At 37.7% G+C, this 24,370-nt stretch overlaps 1 protein-coding gene across 1 annotated transcript; it reads right to left on the minus strand.

Moving 5' to 3' along the window:
• Positions 1-665: 665 nt before the first annotated feature.
• On the minus strand, positions 666-24,154 carry LOC130910925 (sperm acrosome membrane-associated protein 4-like). The gene is made up of 3 exons (XM_057828578.1): positions 24,004-24,154; positions 6,233-6,343; positions 666-2,405 (listed from the first exon to the last, which is right to left on the minus strand). The coding sequence occupies exons 1-3, from the start codon at positions 24,053-24,055 to the stop codon at positions 2,188-2,190; spliced, it is 381 nt and encodes a 126-aa protein (XP_057684561.1). The 5' UTR covers positions 24,056-24,154; the 3' UTR covers positions 666-2,187.
• Positions 24,155-24,370: the final 216 nt, after the last annotated feature.

The following is a 24,370-nucleotide window of genomic DNA, read 5'->3' on the forward strand; positions in this document are numbered from 1 at the left end:
GTTGGCCTTACTCTGAAAAATGTCAAGGCAACTGAGTGTCCGAAGTTTCTTCAAAAAGCCCCAAGACGACAATGGTGTTGATAAAAGAGGTGAAAAAACAGGGACTGCACAAGCGGGCACGCAATTCAAGTCCATGCGCACCAGGAGGAAGGTGTGAAACTGCGTTCAGGCCACAGCAGGTGAACTGTTAATTTCATTGTTCCATATGTAGCCTACCTACTGGGGCCACAGTCAGCGGTTTTTGTCACTGCGGAGAAAAAGTTACATATTCATCTGCCCGATGTGTGATGGCACGATGTGGATTCTCTGTTAAGCTTGTTCGGACAGAATATTAATTTAAAATGAATGAAAACCAGTGTTGGGCACGTTACTTTAAAAAATTAGTTACATTACTCACTACTTCTTCCAAAAAGTAACTGAGTTAGTAACTGAATTACTGTATAGTAAAAGTAACTAGTTACCAGGGAAAGTAACTATTTCCGTTAATTTAAAAAGAACTTGTTGTATGACAAAGAATTTCAAATTTTCTGAGCAGTATTCGAGTCAGTGGAATAGAGAAGAACAGACAAGTAGTTAACTTGTTAGGTGCTTCAGCAGATTTGAATTGCTTACCATAGATGTCGACAAAAGCTTTGCCCCGGGACATAAATTACACATTACATGCAGGTTCTTTTAATTTCGACAAACTTGAAATAGTGTCTATATCTCCACCTCTTAAAAGGACAATTTTTCTTCTGAATGCTCTGCCATCCCGACCCTGTGCATCTGTTTTGCGTGTGTGTGTTTGCCGCACGCGCTGTTCCGGTTTGCTTGTGAAATCACCGGCTCTGATTGGCTTACAACGACACATGACTAACCCTCAGCCAATCACAATCACTTTCATCGCATCTCTCGAGGGGCTGCATTTAGGTAGGCTCGTTTCCCGACAATTCACGTCACCTTCAAAGCGTCTGCCGTCCTCAAGATGGAAGCAGAATTATTGCTGGCTGACAGTGGGAGATGGGAACGAGGCTAGCATCAGGTGCAGCAAACAGAGAAACGTTACTAAACTTTATAAAGCATTGTCTAATTGAATGAGCAGGGACAAACAGCTTGGAGTCAGAAGTACGTGCACTATTCTCGAACCTGAACGCACCCCAAATCTTGAATGACAAATCAACAGAGCAGAGAGTCGACTCGACACGGCTGGTCGTTTCTTCAATTTATTCAGAGTAAGTAACGCACCGCTTTTGACCGTCAGTAACGGTTACGGCGTTGCAACGGCGGAAAAATTAGATTACCCAGTTACTGAAAAAATAACGCCGTTACGTAACGGCGTTACTCCCAACACTGCTGAAAACTAAATACTATTGAATATGTTGAAGCGGTATGAAATGTTAAGAGTCTTGTTAGCTAGAATTGCTGTGTCCAGCCGCTGTGGCTCTGCTGCTCTCTGTGAACTCTATTCAAGCCGGAACGGACGCGGCTCTTAAGTGTCTCTGTCACGTGACTTGTGTCGTAGCCGGTAACGCGCTCGGCCAAATGGACACACAAGTACGGAAGGTGAATTATGCCAAACAAAGGGTCACAACAATGTCATTATCATCATTTTAAAAATTTAAGTGACGGGTAAAAATAGATTATGACGGGATTTTTATGACCCTGTCAGTCAAAATGACAGACAACGAAAAAGTCTAGCGCAACCTCTGAGTGGGCCCTAACGAAACTGCATCACATCCATGACAATTGCTGCACCCAAGAAAGCACTTTCTTCCCAGATTCAAAAACTTTATTGTCTCCCGTTAATGGCAGCCTTACATAAACCGTTTCAGAGTCACACATATGGTAGAAAACGAATTTGAAATGTGTTCGATCGCCTGGCAATGCCTGTTCAAAATGATATTTGTCATTCTTACTATTGCAAATACAACATCAAGCTTATTCACGCCAAATAAAGAACAAAAAAAACTTATAACTGACAGTTATAGGAGAAACTTGCAGAGCTTCAGACATTAAAAAATAAAGTTGAAGCAATACCCGAAAACAAAACTTAAAGAAATGTTTACAACCTCAAGCGGGTTCTTTTTCTATTGACGTTTACACTTACACATCTATACATGAAATGATTTAGTGCTATAGCTAGGTGTTATCAATATAAAACTGACCCCGCTTTTAAAGAGACGCTAAAGAGGATAATGTGACATTGGGTTACACCAACATGTGTGCCATAAGCAAAGCGGCGACGGTGGAGAGGACCAGCGCCGAGCTGGAGACGCCCGGCGCGGCGTTGCACAGGTTGCCGAGGCAGCAAGTCTTGGTCATTTTGTAGATGGTGGTGTTGCTGCTGGAGGGGAAATTCACGTCCTCGGTGGAATTGCACTTGTTCAACTTCAGGCAACCCTTCATGGAGACGTCCACGAAGCCAGCTGAGGGGTGACAATGACACTTTGTCAGCGATGACATGACAGCGGCAATTTGGGTAATGACCAGGACGTGTACTGCGGCGTCCTCGCGCAATTCCAAAATTCCGGTATAAATCGTTTTTCTGGAAGGCACGTTTTTAGTGACGCCTCGATGTATTTTCATAGACTTCCATATACAGTCATGTGAAAAAATTAGGACACTTCTTCACTAGTGATACAGTGTAGGACTGTCCTAAACGACTAATTTTCTCCCGATTAGTCAGCCGACTATTTTTACGATTAGTCGACTAATCTAATAATTAATATATATTAGGGCTGTCAAACGATTAAAATTTTTAATCGAGTTAATTACAGCTTAAAAATTAATTAATCGCAATTCAAACCATCTATAAAATATGCCATATTTTTCTGTAAATTATTGTTGGAATGGAAAGATAAGACACAAGATGGATATATACATTCAACATAAGGTACATAAGGGCTCTTTGTTTATTATAACAATAAATCATTAACATTATTAACATTCTGTTAAAGCGATCCATGGATAGAAAGACTTGTAGTTCTTAATAGAAAAATGGTAGTACAAGTTAGAGAAATTTTATATTAAAACCCCTCTTAATGTTTTCGTTTTAATAAAATTTGTAAAAAAATTTCAATCAAAAAATAAACTAGTAGCCCGCCATTGTTGATGTCAATAATTACTTAATGCTCATGGATGCCTACAAAATCAGTCGCACCCAAGCGCCAGCAGAGGGCGGCATAACTCCATAAAACACAACAAGTGAGCGTTTCAATGTGTACTGTCATTTAAAACTCCCTGAGCGGGGCATCTGCGTTAATTGCGTCAAATATTTCAACGTGATTAATTTAAAAAATTAACGGCCGTTAACGCGATAATTTTGACAGCCTTAATATAGATTGAGCTTTTTGGCAACAAACACTAAGTGGGTCTGGCATGCCACGAAAGATGCGCATGCTGAAAAGCACCTCATACCCACTGTGAAGTATGGGGGTGGGTCAGTGATGCTGTGGGGCTGTTTGGCTTCCAAAGGCCCTGGGAACCTTGTTAGGGTGCATCGCATCATGAATGCTTTGAAATACCAGGACATTTTAAAGGGTATGACAACACCTGGCGAAACGCTAATATTCCATCATTTATCCATCAACGCATGCCTTTTGAATTCATATCATGCCACTTCGTGTAATTACACACATTGCAACACCAAGAAAATGATAGAAATTAGGTCGATTGTCAAGCTAAAAGGACCCGCCCCCGATATGCCGGAAATCTAGCATATTGTGTGCGTGACGTCACTATAGCCGGCTCAGTGCTTAGTACTGAATGGCGGCGATGATGATTTTATTTCTAGTTGCGGCGACGAATCCGACGTAACGAACGTTCTTCTAATGGTGACGAGGAGAGTTATGAACCTTTCTTTGGTGTTTTGGGTTATCAATTTGAGCCCAAACGAAAGCCAATGCAGCCTAATGAAAGGATCATTGAGGGACGCAATCACACTGATGAAACACCGGCGGCAACAGAATCACGGAATGGTTTGTTTTGCATTTCTTTTTGTGAAGCTGATACACCGTGACCGCAAAATAAAGTAATGTATAGAATAATTATCATTTAATATTCTATCATCTGTTTCGCTCTGCCAACCGACACAAATATGAATGGGATTAGAGCAGGGGTCCCCAACCTTTTTTGCGCCACGGACCGGGGTGATTTGGGTCTTTTTTTCACGGACCGGTGTCCTGTCAAATTTTGCACCCTTATAAAATTTTGCTCCCAAAGTTTTTGAGGCGGTGAAAAAAGCCCTCTTTTATATTCAGTTGGACTCTCAATTAGAGCTGAAACGAATACTCGAGCAACTCGAGTTTAAAAACTGATCCGAGTAATTTTATTTACCTCGAGTAATCGTTCATTGTGAGAGCTCCAAGCATCAAGTTTTGCTCGGACTACTTTTAATGCGAGACAACGCGCTGATGATGTCACGTGCGTAGAGGAAGAAGCAAAAAAAAAAAAACTTACATCAGCCGACAGCCGCTAAAAATGACGCCGACGTTGCTAAATACTAGCCCGCACGATGCGACGTTGATAACAGGTAGCGTCTAATGAGTCTCAGAGATCACTTGTATGTTGAACAAGATGCTAAATGACAGACTCGGCCGCGTCTGGCCAGCGTTGGTAAACAGCCGCCATCTTAAAGCAGTAGAGCGCTAAGTGCTAATAAATAAGATTAACGTTATTCACTAGCTCACGTAACGTTAGCCCTGCGGAGGGCGAGGTTTCTATTAATTATAAGCACTGTCGATGCGTGGCTAACGTGTCTTACATACAGGCTTTAACATAACATAGCATTGTGGAGTGATGAGGGGATAAAATAAAAACTCAAAAATGCTAACGATCAATTTTAGCTCAGTAGTCATTGCTGGATAAAACGCCAAGTAGCACTGGTCCCTAATGTGCTCCAATACAGCCTGTATCATACATTTATTTTGAACACTGCAAAAACTCAAAATCCTATCAGGACTTACAGTTTAGACTTACTTAAAACTTAACTAGAACTTAAAAATGGCTTGACACAAATAGAAATTCAATTGAAACGTGGGGGAAAAAATCCTAACTTTTAAGTGATGTGTGTTATCAAGTGTAACGGCATTTCTAGGTATATATATTTATATATATATATTAACAAGATCTAAAGGTTTTTTGAGTGAAAGCAGTGAATTAGTCTTTTTTTTTTTTTTTAATTCTAGTTACATCTGAGATGCAATTGTTGGCTGTTTTCAACAATATACATAAAAAATAAAGACATTGATCAACTGAAAATGGTTCAAGATTAGATGTCTTGTTTTCTCATGTATATTTATAATTGCGCTTCACCAAAAATCTATTTGTTTTATCCGATTACTCGATTAATCGATAGAATTTTCAGTCGATTACTAAAATATTCGATAGCTGCAGCCCTACTCTCAATGTTATCCAATGGTGCTAAAAAACTACATTACAAACATACATGTGCAACACGGAAATGGCGTAAATTAACGCTTAACGACACGGCGAAGTCGTTAAGTGAGAGGGCTACGTGCAGTTGTTGTGGGCGCCTAACATGGCAAACGTAAGTTAATATTCCTTTCTTTAAAGAAAGTTTGTAGTGTGTACTTAGAAATCGCTGCATTCGCGGTCCTTTTTAACGTTACGCGCATGCCAACTTTGTCAGAACACCGGCAATGTGCGCCAGAAAAATACAGCAAATATAAAATAGCATTTGTTTTTAGCCCCGTCGTGTTAAGTGCAGGGAAAAAATACAACTCACCCGCTGAATCAGTGGGAGGCCTGAGTTTGTTTCATTGAGACGAGATGGTCCCGAGATGGGAGAGTGAGAGAAGCTAGCATCACAAATACACGATGTTGGAAATTGTAGCACAGTTTTCAGCGTGCTCCTAGCGATGTCGGGATATTCCGAAATGACTTGAATCCAGAACTTCGGTAGAGTTGTTGTCTCAAATGTACGTTTAAGTCGCCGTGATTTGCTCAATTAATATTGCATGTTTAGTTCCTGATGCATTAGATTGATAACACCATCAGCTGCCGAAATGATAATATTGAGGTTCAATCTTCAAATACATTTTTCTGATTCCGAAGACTCACTTGGAAAGCAGAACATGAGCGGTTTAACACTTCATCTTTTTATGACTGCACTGCTTGTTCTTTGTCAAAATTTTAGGACATCTAAAGACGTGGAATCCCACCCGGTCACATTCCGGAAATCTGAGTGACAGCGGAAATTGCTGTCAAGAATGTTTGCCAGGGTACATCTTACCTGCTTTGCCTTTGCCGCTGAAGCAACGCTCTCCTTCTGCGCACGTCACCGTCTTCGTGATGCACAGGTTCCAGAAGCCAATTTTACATTCGTAGCACTGCAGAGCCTGGCCTGAAAAATGACAATGAGGAAATTAAACAGTTAAATGTCAGTATGAAAATGCCAAATGTTGAGGTCGTAGGATACACAGAGAATGACAATTTGATTGTTGATTCTAGGGTGGGGGGAAACTCAAAGTAAAAACATCTAAATAATAGGGCTGTCAAAATTATCGCGTTAACGCGCGGTAATTAATTTTTTAAATTAATCACGTTAAAATATTTGACGCAATTAACGCACATGTCCCGCTCAGACAGTATTCTGCCTTTTGGTAAGTTTTACAGCAAGGCTTTTTGTGCTGCCTAACAGCGAACTCTTGTGGTCGCTTTGCGACATGGTTTATTGTTTTCTTGCCAGTTCAATATGGCTGCACGACGTCTCGGGCTGACGCCTACGTTGTAATGTTGTGCTTATATGATCCTTGGACAAGATTTGTCCGTAAGTATGGTTGTTGTAAAGAATGTACATATTATGTTAGTAAGCGAAATGTTATATTTTTTGTATGAGACTCTTTTTGCTTATGTTGAGTGAACCTGTATAGCGTGCTAAGCTAACGTTGTTGCTAATGCAATGCTTGTGTACTTTTTTTTTGTAGTTTCACTATGGTCTAAAGAGAACAATGGTTTGAGGCCATTTTATTAATAAATCAGATGAAAAAGGAAGAAGTCTGATTATTAAGGCGTCGTTCACTAGCTGACGCTTCGGAATGAGGACAGCATAGACAGATTTAAATGACAGTAAAGTGAAATGCCCACTACAGTCCTTATGTACTGTATGTTGAATGTATATATCCATCTTGTGTCTTATCTTTCCATTCCAACATTTTACAATATATATATATATATATATATATATATATAAAAAACTTACAGAAAAATATGGCATATTTTATAGATGGTTTGAATTGAGATTAATTACGATTAATTAATTTTTAAACTGTAATTAACTCGATTAAAAATTTTAATCGTTTGACAGCCCTAAATAATAATAAAGACTTGAAGTAGCAAAAGGTTACATTAAAAAACAGTATAACAATGTTTTAGCTGTAACACTAATCCTTTAAAGCACCGGTTCTTAACCTTTGAAAAGGTACCGAACATGTGCATATTACATGTGTAATAAAGTTGTTTTTTTTTTCTTCCAAATTTAAAACTGATATATCAAAAAAGCAAGCTAATATGTAAGCAAATTCCTGTTTGAATTTCTTCAGATTTTGAAATCATGATTTTAAAGCAGAAATGTGAAGTAATTTCATAACATGCCAAATAGGGTCACAATTAAAGTACCGTAATTTTCGGACTATAAGACGCACCTGACTATAAGCCGTGACCCACCAAATATGACACAAAAATGGCATTTGTTCATAGATAAGACGCACTGGACTATAAGCCACAGCTGTCCTCACTGTATTATGGGATATTTACACCAAAATATATTAACCAGTAACGCTATATTTGAAAGCAGCATCATAAGATCAAATCAAACACCATGAAGCTTTGAACCAATTGGCTCCAAAGCGTCATTGCTTCAAGAAGCTTCATTTGGCCATCACTGCTCACTTGGGGGAGACAGTCAACCTCTGCTGCCACCTGCTGTCAACACTTGTCGTCCAACATGCCTCCTAACATGCATTGCAGTACTACAGATATAAATAACAAACTCCTGTTCTTTATTATTTCTTCAGTTACTGTTCCAGTTGTTTCATCACTTACCAGTTATGGTAATTAGTAACAGTGGTGCCATAATACTGTCATAAGACCATCATAATTATGACATGACACTGCCATGAGCATTTATGAATGCTTACGACAGATGTTATTATGTGTCATCTGGCAAATTATGTGTTTTGAATGGATGTAAAGATCCAAGCTGAACAAAAATGGAGTTGGTGACGTAATTCATGATGTCATTCATGCCCATGAGAGTGTCATGTCACAATTATGACTGTCTAATGGCAGTCTTATGACCCCCGGTGTCAAAGAAAGTGTCACCAATTAACTCAAATAAATCAACAAATAAGCTGCAGTGGACTATAAGTCGCAGGATTCAGAATGAAGGAAAAAAGTAGCGGCTTATAGTCCGAAAATTACGGTAATTAAACATTGTCCAGCAAATAAAGCATGAAAAAATTAATTTATATGTTGTATATTTGACAAAATAATTCGAGCCTGAAAGGGGACGAACCCGGAAGAGATACGTCACACCGGGAACAGCAATGGCAGCTCCATACATTCGACCGCCATACAAAGCCCTTCAAACAATGATTCAAACAGCGATAGATCCAAGTTTTTGAAGAGTTGGAGGAAGAAGAGGAGGTTGGAATTTTATGTTGGACCGTACATGTATTAGCCAGACGCTAATCAGGATGCAAACAATGTGCCTAGACTACCTGACATGGAATGGATACAAGACCCATCCAGATTACAAGATTGGTAAGATATAGGCTGTTATTATTTTCATGATTTGAAGATTCAGGCATTTGCACATAATTTTATGTTTTTGTCTATCTGATGACATTGTTAAAAATAATAATAATCAGACTTCATGTTCATTTTGGCAGATCCAACAGCTCTCGTGCATATAAAATAATAATATAAAAACCTTGGGGGGAAAGAAGGAGATGAGTCGTTGATGGCTTTCTCCACTTTATTGTGGCAACAATATGGCAACATGGAGAGGGGTTTTAATATAAAATTACTATAACTTGTACTAAATTTATCTTTTAAGAACTACAAGTCTTTCTATCCATGGATCGCTTTAACAGAATGTTAATAATGTTAATGCCATCTTGTTGATTTATTGTTATAATAAACAAATACAGTACTTATGTACCGTATGTTGAATGTATATATCCATCTTGTTTCATCTTTCCATTCCAACAATAATTTACAGAAAAATATGGCATATTTTATAGATGGTTTGAATTGCGATTAATTGAGATTAATTTTTAAGCTGTAATTAACTCCATTAAAAATTTTAATCGTTTGACAGCCCTAAAAGATGCACATACATATACGGGTTTTTATTATTTTTTATTTTTTTATTTTTTATTATTATACTCTGGGGAAAAACATGTCCAATATGTATCCCTTTCCAATGCTGTTAAATCTGAATAAATACATTGAACACACGCACACACACACACACACACACACACACACACACACACACACACACACACAAAAAGACTTCATAATTAAGCGTCTTTGAGCAACAGTAAAAGCGCTCTATAAATAAAATGCAGCATTATTATTATTACAATTATAGTGACGGGTCACATTCAATAGCCGCTAAGCCACGCCTTCTAGTAGGGGGCCGTCCCACAATCCGCTTCAGTTTTTCGCAGTCTCTCGCAGTTATTCAACACATGCAGCGATCCATTGCCGGATTTAGGCTGAAAAAGTACGAAAGCTGTACCGCATACAAACAGGAAGGATCATCTCAGGAGTGATTTGTTCGAGGATTCAATGTCATTATTATATTTTTCATACCATGCATGCATTTTGAAATGTGAAAAAAAAAAAAAAAAAAAAAACGAAAGAATGTAGTCGCTACGGCATTAGAGTCATAGTTTGCAATATTTATGTAAAATAAATGCTAACTGCCCTTTTTTGGGGGGAGGGGGGTACTTTTAACCAGGAATCGAGACCGTTTTACATCCATATTAATAATTCAGGTATTTAAGCATTTATTCACAAGAATTTAACAACAACAACAAAAAGCTCTGTTTACGTAAGGTCGCCACTACATTTGCTTACTGACTAGCATCATAGTTCGCAATATTTACATAAAATAAATGCTAACGGCACATTTTTGTTTTGTTTTTTGCTTTAAACCAAGAATCGAGACTGTTTTACATCCATGTCTATAAAAAATCAGGGATTTAAGCATTTATTCACAAGAATTTTCAATGGAAAAAGCTCTGTGGCGATAAGGCGATGCCACAGTGGCTTAAAGACTAGCAGCACATTAAAGTTATTAAAATAAATGCTAACCGCACAGTTTGGCTTTTAACCAAGAATCGAGACTGTTTTACATCTATTTTTATTAAGAATTCAGGGATTTAAGCATTTATTCATGAGAATTTTCAACGGAAAAAGCTCTGATTTCACTCGGTCAGCTTGTACAGCCACACCAACAATGCAGGCCCCCCATTAATCAACCCCGCGTCCCGTCCATTATGAAGTCTATGAAAAAACACTAACTGTAAAAAAAAATAAGGGAACACGGCATTGTTGTTCTTCACCCTTGAACTTAATGTTCTAGGGTTTTTTGTTTGTTTTTTTTGTCCCAGGTTAAAAAACAACAACAACCAAACCTAAGCCACAAGACACTGACACATGAATATTGTGATCCAATTTGTCATTCTCCTCAACATGACGTCTTTCCAGAAACCCGTCAGAAAAAAAAAACTTCTAAAATCTAATCAATTCTCAATTCCATGTGAAGAATATGCTAGTACGCAAGAACTAATGACCATTTTCTTGCCATCAGGGGCGGGAAATTAGTTAACCCTTTCATCATATGTGGAGTTTCAGGAGGGGGGGGGGGCACCTTAAGCCTTTTCAGTATCCATTTCCCTCTTGTACTAACTATTACAACACACATTTCACAACCTGGCCTGTCAGTGAATGAGTTAACTAATGAGAACTTTTGAATAGATGTCCACTGTAATGACCAATGTCCCTGAAAGAGTCAAAGCATAAATTAGACGACATTTGTCTGAACTACTTTTAAAAAGAAAAAAAAGGGAGTGACGTTTCTGGAAGCAATTTTTTTAAATGAAATATGGTTCAATTGAAGTGAGGGATAAATGTATGAATATCACAATTTAATACTGACAACATACTTCGGGACTAGCTAGCTCTATGTTTAGCTAAGTAGGGAAAACTGTCTACAACCAAAATATTCAGTCATCTCTGTTAACATGCATTGCAATTTTAAAGAAATAAAATAAGAGCATAGTTTTCATTATGAGCATGTAGAGGCTAGCCCTATTAGCTTTAAATTGTCAGGGCTTCCATAACGAACACTTCCTCTCACTCCAATAACAATAAACCTAACTATTCAGACGTCCACAAGAGGGCGATAAAATTCCAAAAAGCCTCATGGAGTTGTCAGGAAACCCATTGTCAATATGCCGCGCGTTTCCATTTCCCTTTCATGACAATGAATGCATTTGTGGCCCTTCCAAGTCGTATAAACACCATTTTAAAAAAAATAAAAGATAAGCCAAATTCTTTCCAGTGAGTTTTGCTTTGTTAAAAATGTACTGTATTTTCTCAGTCAACTGTGGGAAACGGGAAGCGAGGGCAAACAATGACCAACTGGGCGACCGTAAATTCACAATGAGTACTTTAAAAAAGAGAAAATTCTCGTGAGGCAGAGTTGAAATTAAGCACCTGATGTCATCCGCGTTTGTAAAGACCCGAGTTAGAAAAGTTCCAAGATAAATACGCGGAGCCAAGTCAGGTGTGTAAACGTAAATAAAGTAGATTGCACAAGGAGTTGGAATGGAATGTGACATCTTATCATGGGCGTTAATAGCATGGTAAAGAATCATTACCTTAAACAAACAGTCACCTTTGGTAGTTTTAACGGAATTCAAATATATTAAAATGTTAAAATTCAACCTTGGAACTATAAACGTTACAAGAGGTGGGTAGAGTAGCCAAAAATTTAACTCAAGTAAGAGTAGTCATCCAAAAACTTACTCAAGTTCATTGAAAAGAATACTCAAGTAAAGAGTAACATTGTGAGTAACTGCTTACAAAAGTTTGTAACGTGTCATTTTGGGGGATTTAACACATTCGCTTGTCATTATGACCAGAGGTGTAGCAAGGGTCCCCGGGGGCCCCAGGCAACAAGCAATATGGGGCCCTTCAAGCATGTGCAAGTAAGGGGGACTTGGAGCAATAGAATAAAGAGTAGCAACACAAAAATACCACCATCGGATGCGGAGGTATATACCTTTGTGTGAAATCAGTAGTCAGATTGGCCCTACGACCCACCAAATTCAAATTATTCCGTAAAAACCACCGATTGGTGGACTACCGACCGAAATGAGTATTAAATTTGCTAATATAATTGTTTACGATTATTTTAGCTGCATATATGTTATATTTTTCTTATAGAGTATTCGACTAGGAATACGATAGACCCATTAATAGACTTTTTTGGAAAAAATAACCATTCCTTTAAGTGGTCACATGAATAATGAGGTGGCCTGTGAAAATCTACATAAAACAACCTGGCAACAATTTTCCAGAAAGTACTTGTTGAGTCTTTAAACAATAATGTGATATTAAGAGCTGAATGGAATTTCTTAAAAATGTATAATCTACGTGACATAGTTAGTGCTGATTGCGATTGATAACAGAATTGTTAGATAATCTGCTAAAAGATTCCATGGTATTGAAACACTCCCTACACTTGTTGCTGTGACAGTGCAGTAAAGCTACATGTGCTAAATCTCTTGGCCCTCTGGGGGCCCCTGCTGGCTGGGGGCTCTAGGCATTTGCCTGGTTTGCCTAATTGGACCCGATGCCTCTGATTATGACCAGAGGACAACGATCTGTTTCTGCATGTTTAAGAGCCTTTCATTGGTGTTTGATATGATTTAGATTAGATAACTTCTGGTTAGTCCAAAAACAATGTTATTTTGGGGTATTGTTATTATTTATTTGGTAAATATGATTAAACATTTGCCTAATGAGCTAGAACATGCAGTCACACCCAAGAGAACTGAATCAATTCTTCAAAATGCATACAGCTGCAACAATGGCATCAAAAGGTTGCAGTTACTTCTATAAGTTAAACATATTTACAAATGAGGCTGCGGCTATTGATAAATCTATCAACTAGTTATTTCGATTCATCGGATTCGGAACATTTAATGCTGTGCAGAATAAATTTTAGGAGATGTAAAACAAAGGCTTGCTAAGATTGCACTTTCAAAAACATTGAATCTGAATACAATATAAAATTATCGATTGTTTTTTTTTTTTTTTTCCAAACTGTGCAGAATTGCACTTTCATTTCACAAGAGCAAAAACTGAAATACCGTATTGGCCCGAATATAACACGGCCCTGATTATGAGACGACCCCCTCTTTTTCAAGACTCAAGTTTGAAAAAAACTTTTTGAACACCAAATTTTTTATACAGAAAATAATTAAAGCACATCCGAAACAAAAGATTATAACAATATATTTGAGAGAAAAAGCATGTTATTTTGCCACATTCAAATCTTAATATCTGAACATTTAAATATGTAAACTTAAGTGGAATCACATTTGGAAATGAATGACTTCTGGTTTTTGAAATGTAAATAAACCAATCTATTGTGATAAAACGACAAAATTGCAATAACTGCATTAACCATCAAAGTGAAGTCTAACTGTAGTCTTGAAACAAATCTGAATAAGGAAAAACATTGCAATAAAATAATGCAAACTGGTTAAACTTCAGAGTAGCTGAGATCTGTCATGACAGAACATCGCTTCAGTGATATCTGGCGCCATCTAGCGTCGTGAATGGGTAAAATGTCTAGACCACTGAGATCATGACAGAACCTCGCTTCATTGATATCTGGCGCCATCTAGCGTCGTGAATGGGTATAACGTCTAGACCGCGAATATAAGACAACCCCCTCTTTTTAAATCTTATTTCAATGCAAAACACAGTCTTATATTCGGGCCAATACGGTACCAGAGCTTAACCCCTAACAGTATATATATATATATTTTTTTTTTAATAAATTTGGATTGAAGTACAACAAAAGGACAATTGGCAATTTAACAAAGCAAAATTCCGCTAAATTAAATGCTATGTTTACTTTTTTTAACACAACAAATCGTTCAGATACATAAACCTCAAAATTACAAATGCATAAACAATCATACGAGCTCAAACAAAAGCTTATGTTGGTCTTAACAGGGAACAGTTAAGATTTCATATTCACTGCTGCCGCTAGAGGGCAGTGTATCCACCTAAAAGAATAAAAGTAAATGGAAAACATTTTCAAAATTCTACACAAGAGTCTTAGGGACAATGAAGAAGAAAACACCATTACCGTTTTTTTTTTTTTTCTTCATTGGCCCTAATCCTCTTCTGTACAAACCATTAAAACACCATCACCACAATCCACTACTAAAATAGTAGATAGCTGCAGCTCTAAATTCAATAAACATACTTTCGACATTCCAATGAAGTTCAGTGTTTGCATTACTAAATTATTTTACGCTAATTTTTATTGCAAATGAATATGGCCTCCAAAAATCTGTTATCGTCCCCTCTAACTACTAATAATCGGTATCGGTCCTGAAAAACTCATATCGGTCATTCTCTACTTTTTTTTTTCCCTAATCGAATTACTCGAGTTAATTGTGTGTATATGTACATATACAGTATACAGTGGGGCAAATAAGTATTTAGTCAACCACTAATTGTGCAAGTTCTCCCACTTGAAATTATTCGAGGCCTGTAATTGTCAACATGGGTAAACCTCAACCACGAGAGACAAAATGTGGGGGAAAAAAAAACACAGAAAATCACATTGTTTGATTTTTAAAGAATTTATTTGCAAATCATGGTGGAAAATAAGTATTTGGTCTATACCAAAAGTTCATCTCAATACTTTGTTATGTACCCTTTGTTGGCGATAACGGAGGCCAAACGTTTTCTCCAACTCTTCACAAGCTTTTCACACACTGTTGCTGGTATTTTGGCCCATTCCTCCATGCAGATCTCCTCTAGAGCAGTGATGTTTTGGGGCTGTCGTTGGGCAACACGGACTTTCAAGTCCCTCCTCACCCCGTGGCGTCAAAATGATAACAAGAACGGGGAGCAAAAATCCCAGAACCACACGGAGGGACCTAGTGAATGACCTACAGAGAGCTGGGACCACAGTAACAAAGGCTACTATCAGTAACACAATGCGCCACCAGGGACTCAAATCCTGCACTTCCAGACGTGTCCCCCTGATGGAGAAAGTACACGTCCAGGCCCGTCTGCGGTATGCTAGAGAGCATTTGGATGATCCAGAAGATGACTGGGAGAATGTGTTATGGTCAGATGAAACCAAAATAGAACTTTTTGGTAGAAACACAGGTTCTCTTGTTTAGAGGAAAAGTAATACTGAATTGCACCATACCCACTGTGAAGCATGGGGGTGGAAACATCATGCTTTGGGGCTGTTTTTCTGCAAAGTGACCAGGACGACTGATCCGTGTAAAGGAAAGAACGAATGGGGCCATGTATCGCAAGATTTTGAGTGAAAATCTCCTTCCATCAGCATTGAAGATGAGACGTGGCTGGGTCTTTCAGCATGACAATGATCCCAAACACACAGCCAGGGCAACAAAGAAGTGGCTTCGTAAGAAGCATTTCAAAGTCCTGGAGTGGCCTAGCCAGTCTCCAGATCTCAACCCCAAAGAAAATCTGTGGAGGGAGTTGAAAGTCCGTGTTGCCCAACGACAGCCCCAAAACATCACTGCTCTAGAGGAGATCTGCATGGAGGAATGGGCCAAAATACCAGCTACAGTGTGTGAAAAGCTTGTGAAGAGTTACAGAAAACGTTTGGCCTCCGTTATTGCCAACAAAGGGTACATAACAAAGTATTGAGATGAACTTTTGGAATTGACCAAATACTTATTTTCCACCATGATTTGCAAATAAATTCTTTCAAAATCAAACAATGTGATTTTCTGTGTTTTTTTCCCCCTCACATTTTGTCTCTCATGGTTGAGGTTTACCCATGTTGACAATTACAGGCCTCTCTAATATTTTCAAGTGGGAGAACTTGCACAATTAGTGGTTGACTAAATACTTATTTACCCCACTGTACATATATACCCTAATTTTCGCACTATAAAGCGCACCTGACTATAAGCCGCAGCCCACCAAATTTGGCATGCAAACGGCATTTGTTCATAGATAAGCTGCACTGGACTATAAGCCGCAGCTGTCCTCACTGTATAGGGGTATTTACACCAAAAGATATTAACCGGTACAACCTTATTTGACAGCGGCATCATACGACCAACTGTCATAAGACCAAATGAACCATCATTAAACTTTGAACCAATTAGTGCAAAGTTTTATTGCTTCAAGAAGCTTCATTTGGCCATCACTGCTCCCTTGGGGGAGACAATCAACCTCTGCTGCCACCTGCTGTTGACTGTTGTCATCCAACATGCCTCTTAGCATGCATTGCAGCGCTACAGATGTAAATAACAATCAAAAATCATGTTCTGTGCTAAATATTTCTTCAGTTACTGTTCCAATTGTTTCATCAATTGCTAGTTATGGTATTTGCTAACACTTTATTTGACAGTGGTGCCATAAGACTGTCATTACACAATCATAATTATGACATGTCTGTCCTGAGCATTCTTGAATGTTTATAACAGATGTCATTAAGTGTTATCCGGCAAATCCAAGATGGACAAAAATTGAGTTAGTGACATAATTTGCCAAATGACACTTAATGACATAAGCATTCAGGAATGTCCATGATAGTGTCATGTCATAATTTTGATGATCTTATGACAGTCTTATGACACCGCTGTCAAATAAAGTGTTACCTAAAAAAAAAAAAATCAACAAATAAGCCGCACTGGACTATAAGCCACAGGTATCAAAATGAAGGAAAAAAGTAGCAGTTTATAGTCCGAAAATTACGGTATGTATTTTAATTAGGGCTGTCAAAATTATCGCGTTAACGCGCGGTAATTAATTTTTTAAATTAATCACGTTAAAATATTTGACGCAATTAACGCACATGTCCCGCTCAGAAAGTATTCTGCCTTTTGGTAAGTTTTACAGCAAGACTTTTTGTGCTGTCCAACAGCGAACTCTTGTGGTCTCTTTGTGACATGGTTTATTGTTTTCTTGCCAGTTCATTATGGCTGCACGACGTCTCGGGCTGATAATGTTGTGCTTATATGATCCTTGGACAAGATTTGTCCGTAAGTATGGTTGTCGTAAAGAATGTACATATTATGTTAGTAAGCGAAATGTTATATTTTTTGTATGAGGCGCTTTTTGTTTATGTTTAGTGAACCTGTATAGCGTGCTAAGCTAACATTGTTGCTAATGCAATGCTTGTGTACTTTTTTTTTTGTAGTTTTGCGACGGTCTAAAGAGGACAATGGTTTGAGGCCATTTTATTAATAAATCAGATGAAACAGGAAGAAGTCTAATTATTAAGGCGTCGTTCACTAGCTGTCTAGCTTTGGAAAAAGTAGACGCTTCGGAGTGAGGACAGCATAGACAGATTTAAATGACATTAGAGTGAAATGCCCACAACAGTCCTTTTGTACTGTATGTTGAATGTATATATCCATCTTGTGTCTTATCTTTCCATTCCAACAATTTATTTTACAGAATATATATATAATTTACTGAAAAATATGGCATATTTTATAGATGGTTTGAATTGCGATTAATTGCGATTAATTACGATTAATTAATTTTTAAGCTGTAATTAACTCGATTAAAAATTTTAATCGTTTGACAGCCCTAATTTTAATCTGATATGCCATTTTTCCATTCATTGTTTTCCAAACCCTTTTACATGCGTACATTCCACCTAGCTAACATGGTTGAGATGAAGACTTCAAACAATCTCAAGAAAGTTGAGAACTTGAGGGACGTATGTACAGCATTTGTGGCTTTTTCCAGAACCTGATGCCGCAGGAAAGATTTCAGTGACCTAAGACATGTTAAGAAGAAACTAAATCGACCAGGCATCTATTGGAAATATACGACATTCCCACATGTGCTCTCAAAGCAGTAGTCGAGGCGGTAGAATATCAACATGAGTGATACCCGTCCCAAAATTTTTTTTTAAGCACAGCCAGCATGGAAGGACAAAAAAAGGGGTCGCGGTGACTCAGGGTGTGGTCTGAAATAGGAGCCAAATGAAGGCGGTGGAGGGGGAGGTTAAAATAGAACAATGTCACCGTATACACAATAGCAAAAGAACAAATGTTGCTTGTTGTGTGGACTGCAAATCCTCTGTGGAAATGGAATTTGAGACACGGGCCTCAACTATTATGAGGTGAGGAATTTCTCATGAGATGGTCTGACAAGTTGGGACGTGATCTCAGGATAGTTCCTTGCCACCTCACCCCAGCCTGTCAAAAATGGCATTACGGCAAGGAAGGCGCCGCTACTTGTTCTACTGCGAACATATGTGAACTCGCCCTTGCGTTTTTGTTGTGCACAAAATGTACTAAAAGTGTAAATAATAGGGTAAATAAAACCAGTAAATGAAACTCATTCTGGTCTGATGACTAAATCAGAAGAGTAGTAATTGAGACATTAGCATATGATATACGTAAATCCCCTCTCCCATACTACGTAAAATCTAACACTTGAGTTTGATCAATAGTGTGTCCTGCAATTGAGAGTTTCATTACAGGGAATTTTACAAGGCTAAAGCATGCTAGCTCACAAGCTAGCAGGCTTAAATAGGCTTTGAACAGATATATTTATGCAGTTCAAACATATTAAAATTAGAGATGCCGATCGATCGGGTCCAATCACGTCATTTTCAAAGTATCGGAATCGGCAAAAAAATATCAGCCATGCCTTTTTTAAATATATATGTACTGAATATATATACTTTTTTTTAAATTAAATTGTTTTCTAATTGTATTTAACGTTAGACATAATACGTTACACTCATCCAGTCTTTAGTTTAGGCTTAAAGCCGATATTTCCCAATCCGATTGCTTTTTTTTTTTTTGTTCGCGATTCAATTCCAATCATTCCTGAATTTTTCCCGATCATATACATTTTGGCAATGCATTAAAAAAAAAAATGAATAAAAGTCGGACGAATATATACATTCAACATACAGTACATAAGTACTGTATTTGTTTATTAGGACAATAAATCCTCAAGATGGCATTTACATTATTAACATTCTTTCTGTGAGTGGGATCCACAGATAGATTCTTAAAGGACAAATGTGACTTTGTATATTGTGACTAAATATTGCAATTTAGTGGATGTTTATGAGCTTTCAGTAAATGATCATTCAGCCATTTAACTTCTGCCCAAATGCATGATGGGAAGTGCAAGCATGACTGCGCGTCATGGTACCGATTGATATATCTTCTCAGCGTTGGGAAATAAAATCGGGTGTTAAGAAAAAGATCAACTATTACCCTTCTTCCCCATATTGCTTCCCACGATATTTCTGATGGTTGAGAGAGGGATTGTAAGGCTTTAGCCAATTAAAAAAAGGCTTCAAAGGCTGTCAAAATTCTCTCTACTCATTTTACGTTACCTTGTAGTTCTATGTATTTTTAATACGGTGCCATTATAGATTGAACGCGACAGTGCGTGAGTGGGTAGTGCAGCGCATGCATGAATTGCGTTAAATATTTTAATGTTATTACCGCCGTTGACGCAATAAATTTGACAGCCCCACTTTAAGCCAAAACTAAAGACTCTGGATGAGTGCAAGACATTTTGTCTGTAACGTTAAATACAATTAGAAAACAATTTAATTAAAAAAAAATATATATATATATATATATTAAAAAAGGCATTCCGATATTTTCGGGCCGATTCCGATACTTTGAAATTGACGTGATCGGACCCGGTCGATTGATCGGGACATCTCTAGTTCAAACACATGTTCCCACAAAAAACAGCTAAATACACAGTACCTATAAACTAAATTACAAATGCATTAAAAACCTTTAGCTCAAAAAACTTGGCTTATGTTGGTCTTAACATGGAGCCATTTGAAATGAGTTATGTCATATTCACTGTTGCCACAAGAGGGCAGTGTATCCACCCAAATTAATAAAACTAAATGCAAACACTTTCAAAACAAACCATTACAGCGCCACATTAAGCGAATACTCGATGCAGCAAATTTGAATCTTTTTTCTAATCGAATTCGAGTTAATCGATTAATCGTTGCAGCACTAGACCGAACAAATCATATTAATAAAGTATAAAATAAGATTGTGAGGTACAATAAGGTACCGTTTACACGACTCAACATGAATAAAAGACTGGAGACAAAATGGCGGACGCTGTTAAGTCGAAATCACACAACTCGAGTACGTTGTAACCCGTGGACTATCTGTACTTATCTGTGTTGTGTCAAATTTAGAAGACATTTTCACAGGTTTTTCAAATTTTACAGGGTGGAAGGCAACATAAATAGTCTGAAATATCAACATATCTTAGCTGCCTCTTACATTCCTAACCATAAAAAGGGACAAATTCTGCAGCAGGATGGTGCTCCATTGCATACTTCAATCTCTACCTCAAAGTTCCTCAAGGCAAAGAAGATCAAGATCCTCCAGGACTGGCCAGCCCAGTCACCAGACATGAACAGGATGAAAGAGGAAGCATGGAAGACGAAACCCAAGAACGTTGATAACCTCTGGGGGGCATGCAAGACTGCTTTCTTTGATGTTCCTGATGACTTCATCAATAAATTGTATGAATCCTTGCCGAAGCGCATGGATGCAGTCCTTCAAGCCCATGGAAGTCATACAAAATATTACATTTGGATCTCACGGCACTGCTACTTAATTCGCTTATGTTATGTAACATTTTTGTATTTGAAGCACATTTTTTGTTCAATTTTCATACAACGCGACAAAACCTTTGTCTTGCCAAAATTTGACCCTTAGGTCTTCATTAAATTATAAAAAAATTTCAGTGAAACATATTTTTGTACATTCAACATCATTTGGGAGGGTCTTAGCTTTCATATGAGCCACTTCTGAAACCAATTGAATAATTCAAAAGTCAGGTTATTAGTAGGGCTGTCAAAATTATCTCGTTAACAGGCGGTAATTAATTTTTCAGAATATACGCAGTATTTTTGAACCAAACAAGCGCACACAGCAAAGAGCACTGGAGATATGAAAAGCTAAGACAAAGAAATGACGAAGCTTACATAGCATTTGGCTTTTGACTTTTAGTACAGTGGGAGACGAGGAAAGACCAGTCTGTTTACTTTGTCTAAAAATGTGCGCAGCGGACAGCAGGATTTTTTTTTTTTCTTTTTCAGCGAAAGGGTGTCGAATATTGCCTACAATTGTCCCGCTTTGTCAGTGTTACATCATTGAACCAGCAAGCATTGTTAGCATCACTTAAGGTGGCATACCAAGTTGCTCAATGCAAAATAACCCAACACCACAGCAAAGGAGCTGATACTGCATGCAGCAAATATAAAAACTGTCCCTCTGTCCAATGACACCGTCGTTTTTGTTCTATTAATTTTTGTTTTTTCAGTCTAATGGTTTGGCATATTGTCCTCTTGAGTTAATGTTGCTCATCAATTTGACTTTAGGATTTTATTTTATTTTATTTTATTTATTTTTTTTCCCAGTATCAAACGGTCAAAAAATGTATCTTGGGTCCATTTTTACAGTATGGATGTGTTCTTTTTTTAGACTATTTTTTCTTCTTTATTATTAAAAAGGACACAATGCTATGCAGAGGTGTACTTATAATAAGAATTCTGTAGACAAATGATAGTACGGTATATTTACAGTGGCGGCAAAGAGTTGGAGGGGCATGGAACGTTTACGTCTTCCTGTGGGGGGGGGGCGTAACAGAAAATAATTGAGAAGCACTGGGTGAGTACCGTGAGTGAGCATGGTGTAATTATTGACATCAACAATGGCGAGCTACTAGTTTATTTTTTTGATTGGAAATTTTACAAATTTCAACGAAAACATTAAGAGGGGTTTTAATATAAAATTTCTATAACTTGTACTAACACTTATCTTTTAAGAACTACAAGTCTTTCTATCCATGGATCGCTTTAAGAGAATGTTAATAATGTTAATGCCATCTTGTTGATTTATTGTTATAATAAACTAATACAGTACTTATGTACTGTATGTTGAATGTATATATCCGTCTTGTCTCTTATCTTTCCGTTACAACTAGGGTTGTTCCGATCAGGTTTTTTTGCTCCCGATCCGATCCCGATCGTTTTAGTTTGAGTATCAGCCGATCCCGATATTTCCCGATCCGATTGCTTTTTTTTGCTCCCGATTCAATTCCAATCATTCCCGATAATTTTTCCTGATCATGTACATTTTGGCAATGCATTAAGAAAAAAATGAATAAAACTCGGACAAATATATACATTCAACATACAGTAAATAAGTACTGTATTTGTTTATTATGACAATAAATCCTCAAGATAGCATTTACATATTTAACATTCTTTCTGTGAGAGGGATCCACGGATAGAAAGACTTGTAATTCTTAAAGGATAAATGTGACTTCGTATATTGTGACTAAATATTGCCATCTAGTGTATTTGTTGAGCTTTCAGTAAATGATACTGTAGGCATGCCCAAATGCATGATGGGAAGTAGAACCATGACCGTGCGTAGTGCTACCAATTGATATATCTTCTCTGCGTTGGGTAATTACTTAAGGTGTTAAGAAAAAGATCAGATGCTACCTTGCTTCCCCACATTGCTTCCCATGATATTTCTAATCATAGGGAGAGGAAATGTAAGGCTTTAGCCAATTAAAAAAAGGCTCCAAAGGCTGCCAAAATTCACTCTACTCATTTTACGCAGCCTTTTACCTATTTATATAGGTAAAACGGTGCCATTACAGATTGAGCGCGATAATGCGTGAGTGGGTCCTGCAGCGCATGCAATAATTGCATTAAATATTTTAACGTGATAAATAAAAAATAAAAATTGCCGCTGTTATTGGGATAAATTTGATAACCCTACCTTAAGCCTATACTAAAGACTCTGGATGAGTGTACATATTATGTCTGTAACATTAAATACAATTAGAAAACGATTTAATTAAAAAAAAAATATAGAGATATATATTAAAAAAAGGTATGGCCGATATTTTTTTGCCGATTCCGATACTTTGAAAATGACGTGATTGGACCCGATCGATCGGGACATCTCTAATTACAACAATAATTTACAGAAAAATATGGCATATTTTATAGATGGCTTGAATTGCGATTAATTACAATTAATTTTTAAGCTGTAATTTACTCGATTAAAAATGTTCATCGTTTGACAGCCCTAGTTGTTAGCAATGGTTTCTACAAAATGGATAAGCGACAGGGGCTGCATGTCCAGTGACTACTGAATAGTGTGACTAATAAACATGTGATTTGATCCTCATCTAATTTGGGAAAGAATGGAAAAAAACAAACAAACAAGGAAAATGTGACAGTAATATTTATTTCCTGTCACAGCCGTGCCACTTTGCTTGTGCGTTGCTGTTTTTTTATACCACCAAACAAGTGCAGCTTTATTTTAGGGTGTGCCTCCAGTCAGTGTCCCGTTTAGTGCCTTAACCCCACCCTTACACCGTTAACCGTGTTCACACTCATACCATCGCACTTCAAAATCAAGTTTTTTTTTCCTCCCCCCACGCTTTTTTTTTTTTTTTTTTTTTTTTTGGGTGTGTAACGAGCGCACGCAAATTGGACATAGTTAGTCTAATAAGAATAGAAAACACAGAAAACATACTTGGAAGTAATATATACTCGCAGGTTTTATTGTGCATTAATTAGAGCGAGTAGTCTAAAAAGAATTGAACAGGTTGAAAAGTCGTATTGCGTTAAAAGAGGTGTATTCATAGTCATCGTTAACAAAATAAATAAATATCGTAATGGAATAATGTTCTTACCGACTGCGAAAAGGACTCCCACGGCGACGAGCTGGAAAACAATTCGGTTCATGTTGATTGACAATAGGTCGCCGAGCGAGAAGCTTCCGTGCACACTGACCGTTAGAATCAAACTTTTTTCCTTTTTTTCCCACCAGACTCATTTATAACATTCCCCCCCCCCCCCCCCCCCCCCAGCCCAACGTCACCATTTATCCAATGGGGGCAGGTTTTCCTCCGTGAAAAGCTGTTTTTTCCCCTCCTCCCTCGAAAACAAACTCTTCAAGTCCACCTGTGACGTGGTGACGTCACACGAATTGGGGAACCGTGGACAGAGAGGCGTTTATTTTTGTTCAAAAGGACGTCTCTTAATTCCCTAACAAACTGA

The sequence above is a fragment of the Corythoichthys intestinalis genome, chromosome 22 (genome assembly GCF_030265065.1).
Source record: "Corythoichthys intestinalis isolate RoL2023-P3 chromosome 22, ASM3026506v1, whole genome shotgun sequence".
Lineage (NCBI taxonomy): Eukaryota > Metazoa > Chordata > Actinopteri > Syngnathiformes > Syngnathidae > Corythoichthys > Corythoichthys intestinalis.

Coding starts and splice junctions, on each gene's coding strand:
- LOC130910925 (XM_057828578.1), bottom strand. CDS start 24,055: ATGAACCGAATTGTTTTCCAGCTCGTCGCCGTGGGAGTCCTTTTCGCA. Junction 6,344..24,003: donor GGGAGTCCTTTTCGCAGTCG/GTAAGAACATTA, acceptor GTCATTTTTCAG/GCCAGGCTCTGCAGTGCTAC. Junction 2,406..6,232: donor CAGCGGCAAAGGCAAAGCAG/GTAAGATGTACC, acceptor GTCACCCCTCAG/CTGGCTTCGTGGACGTCTCC.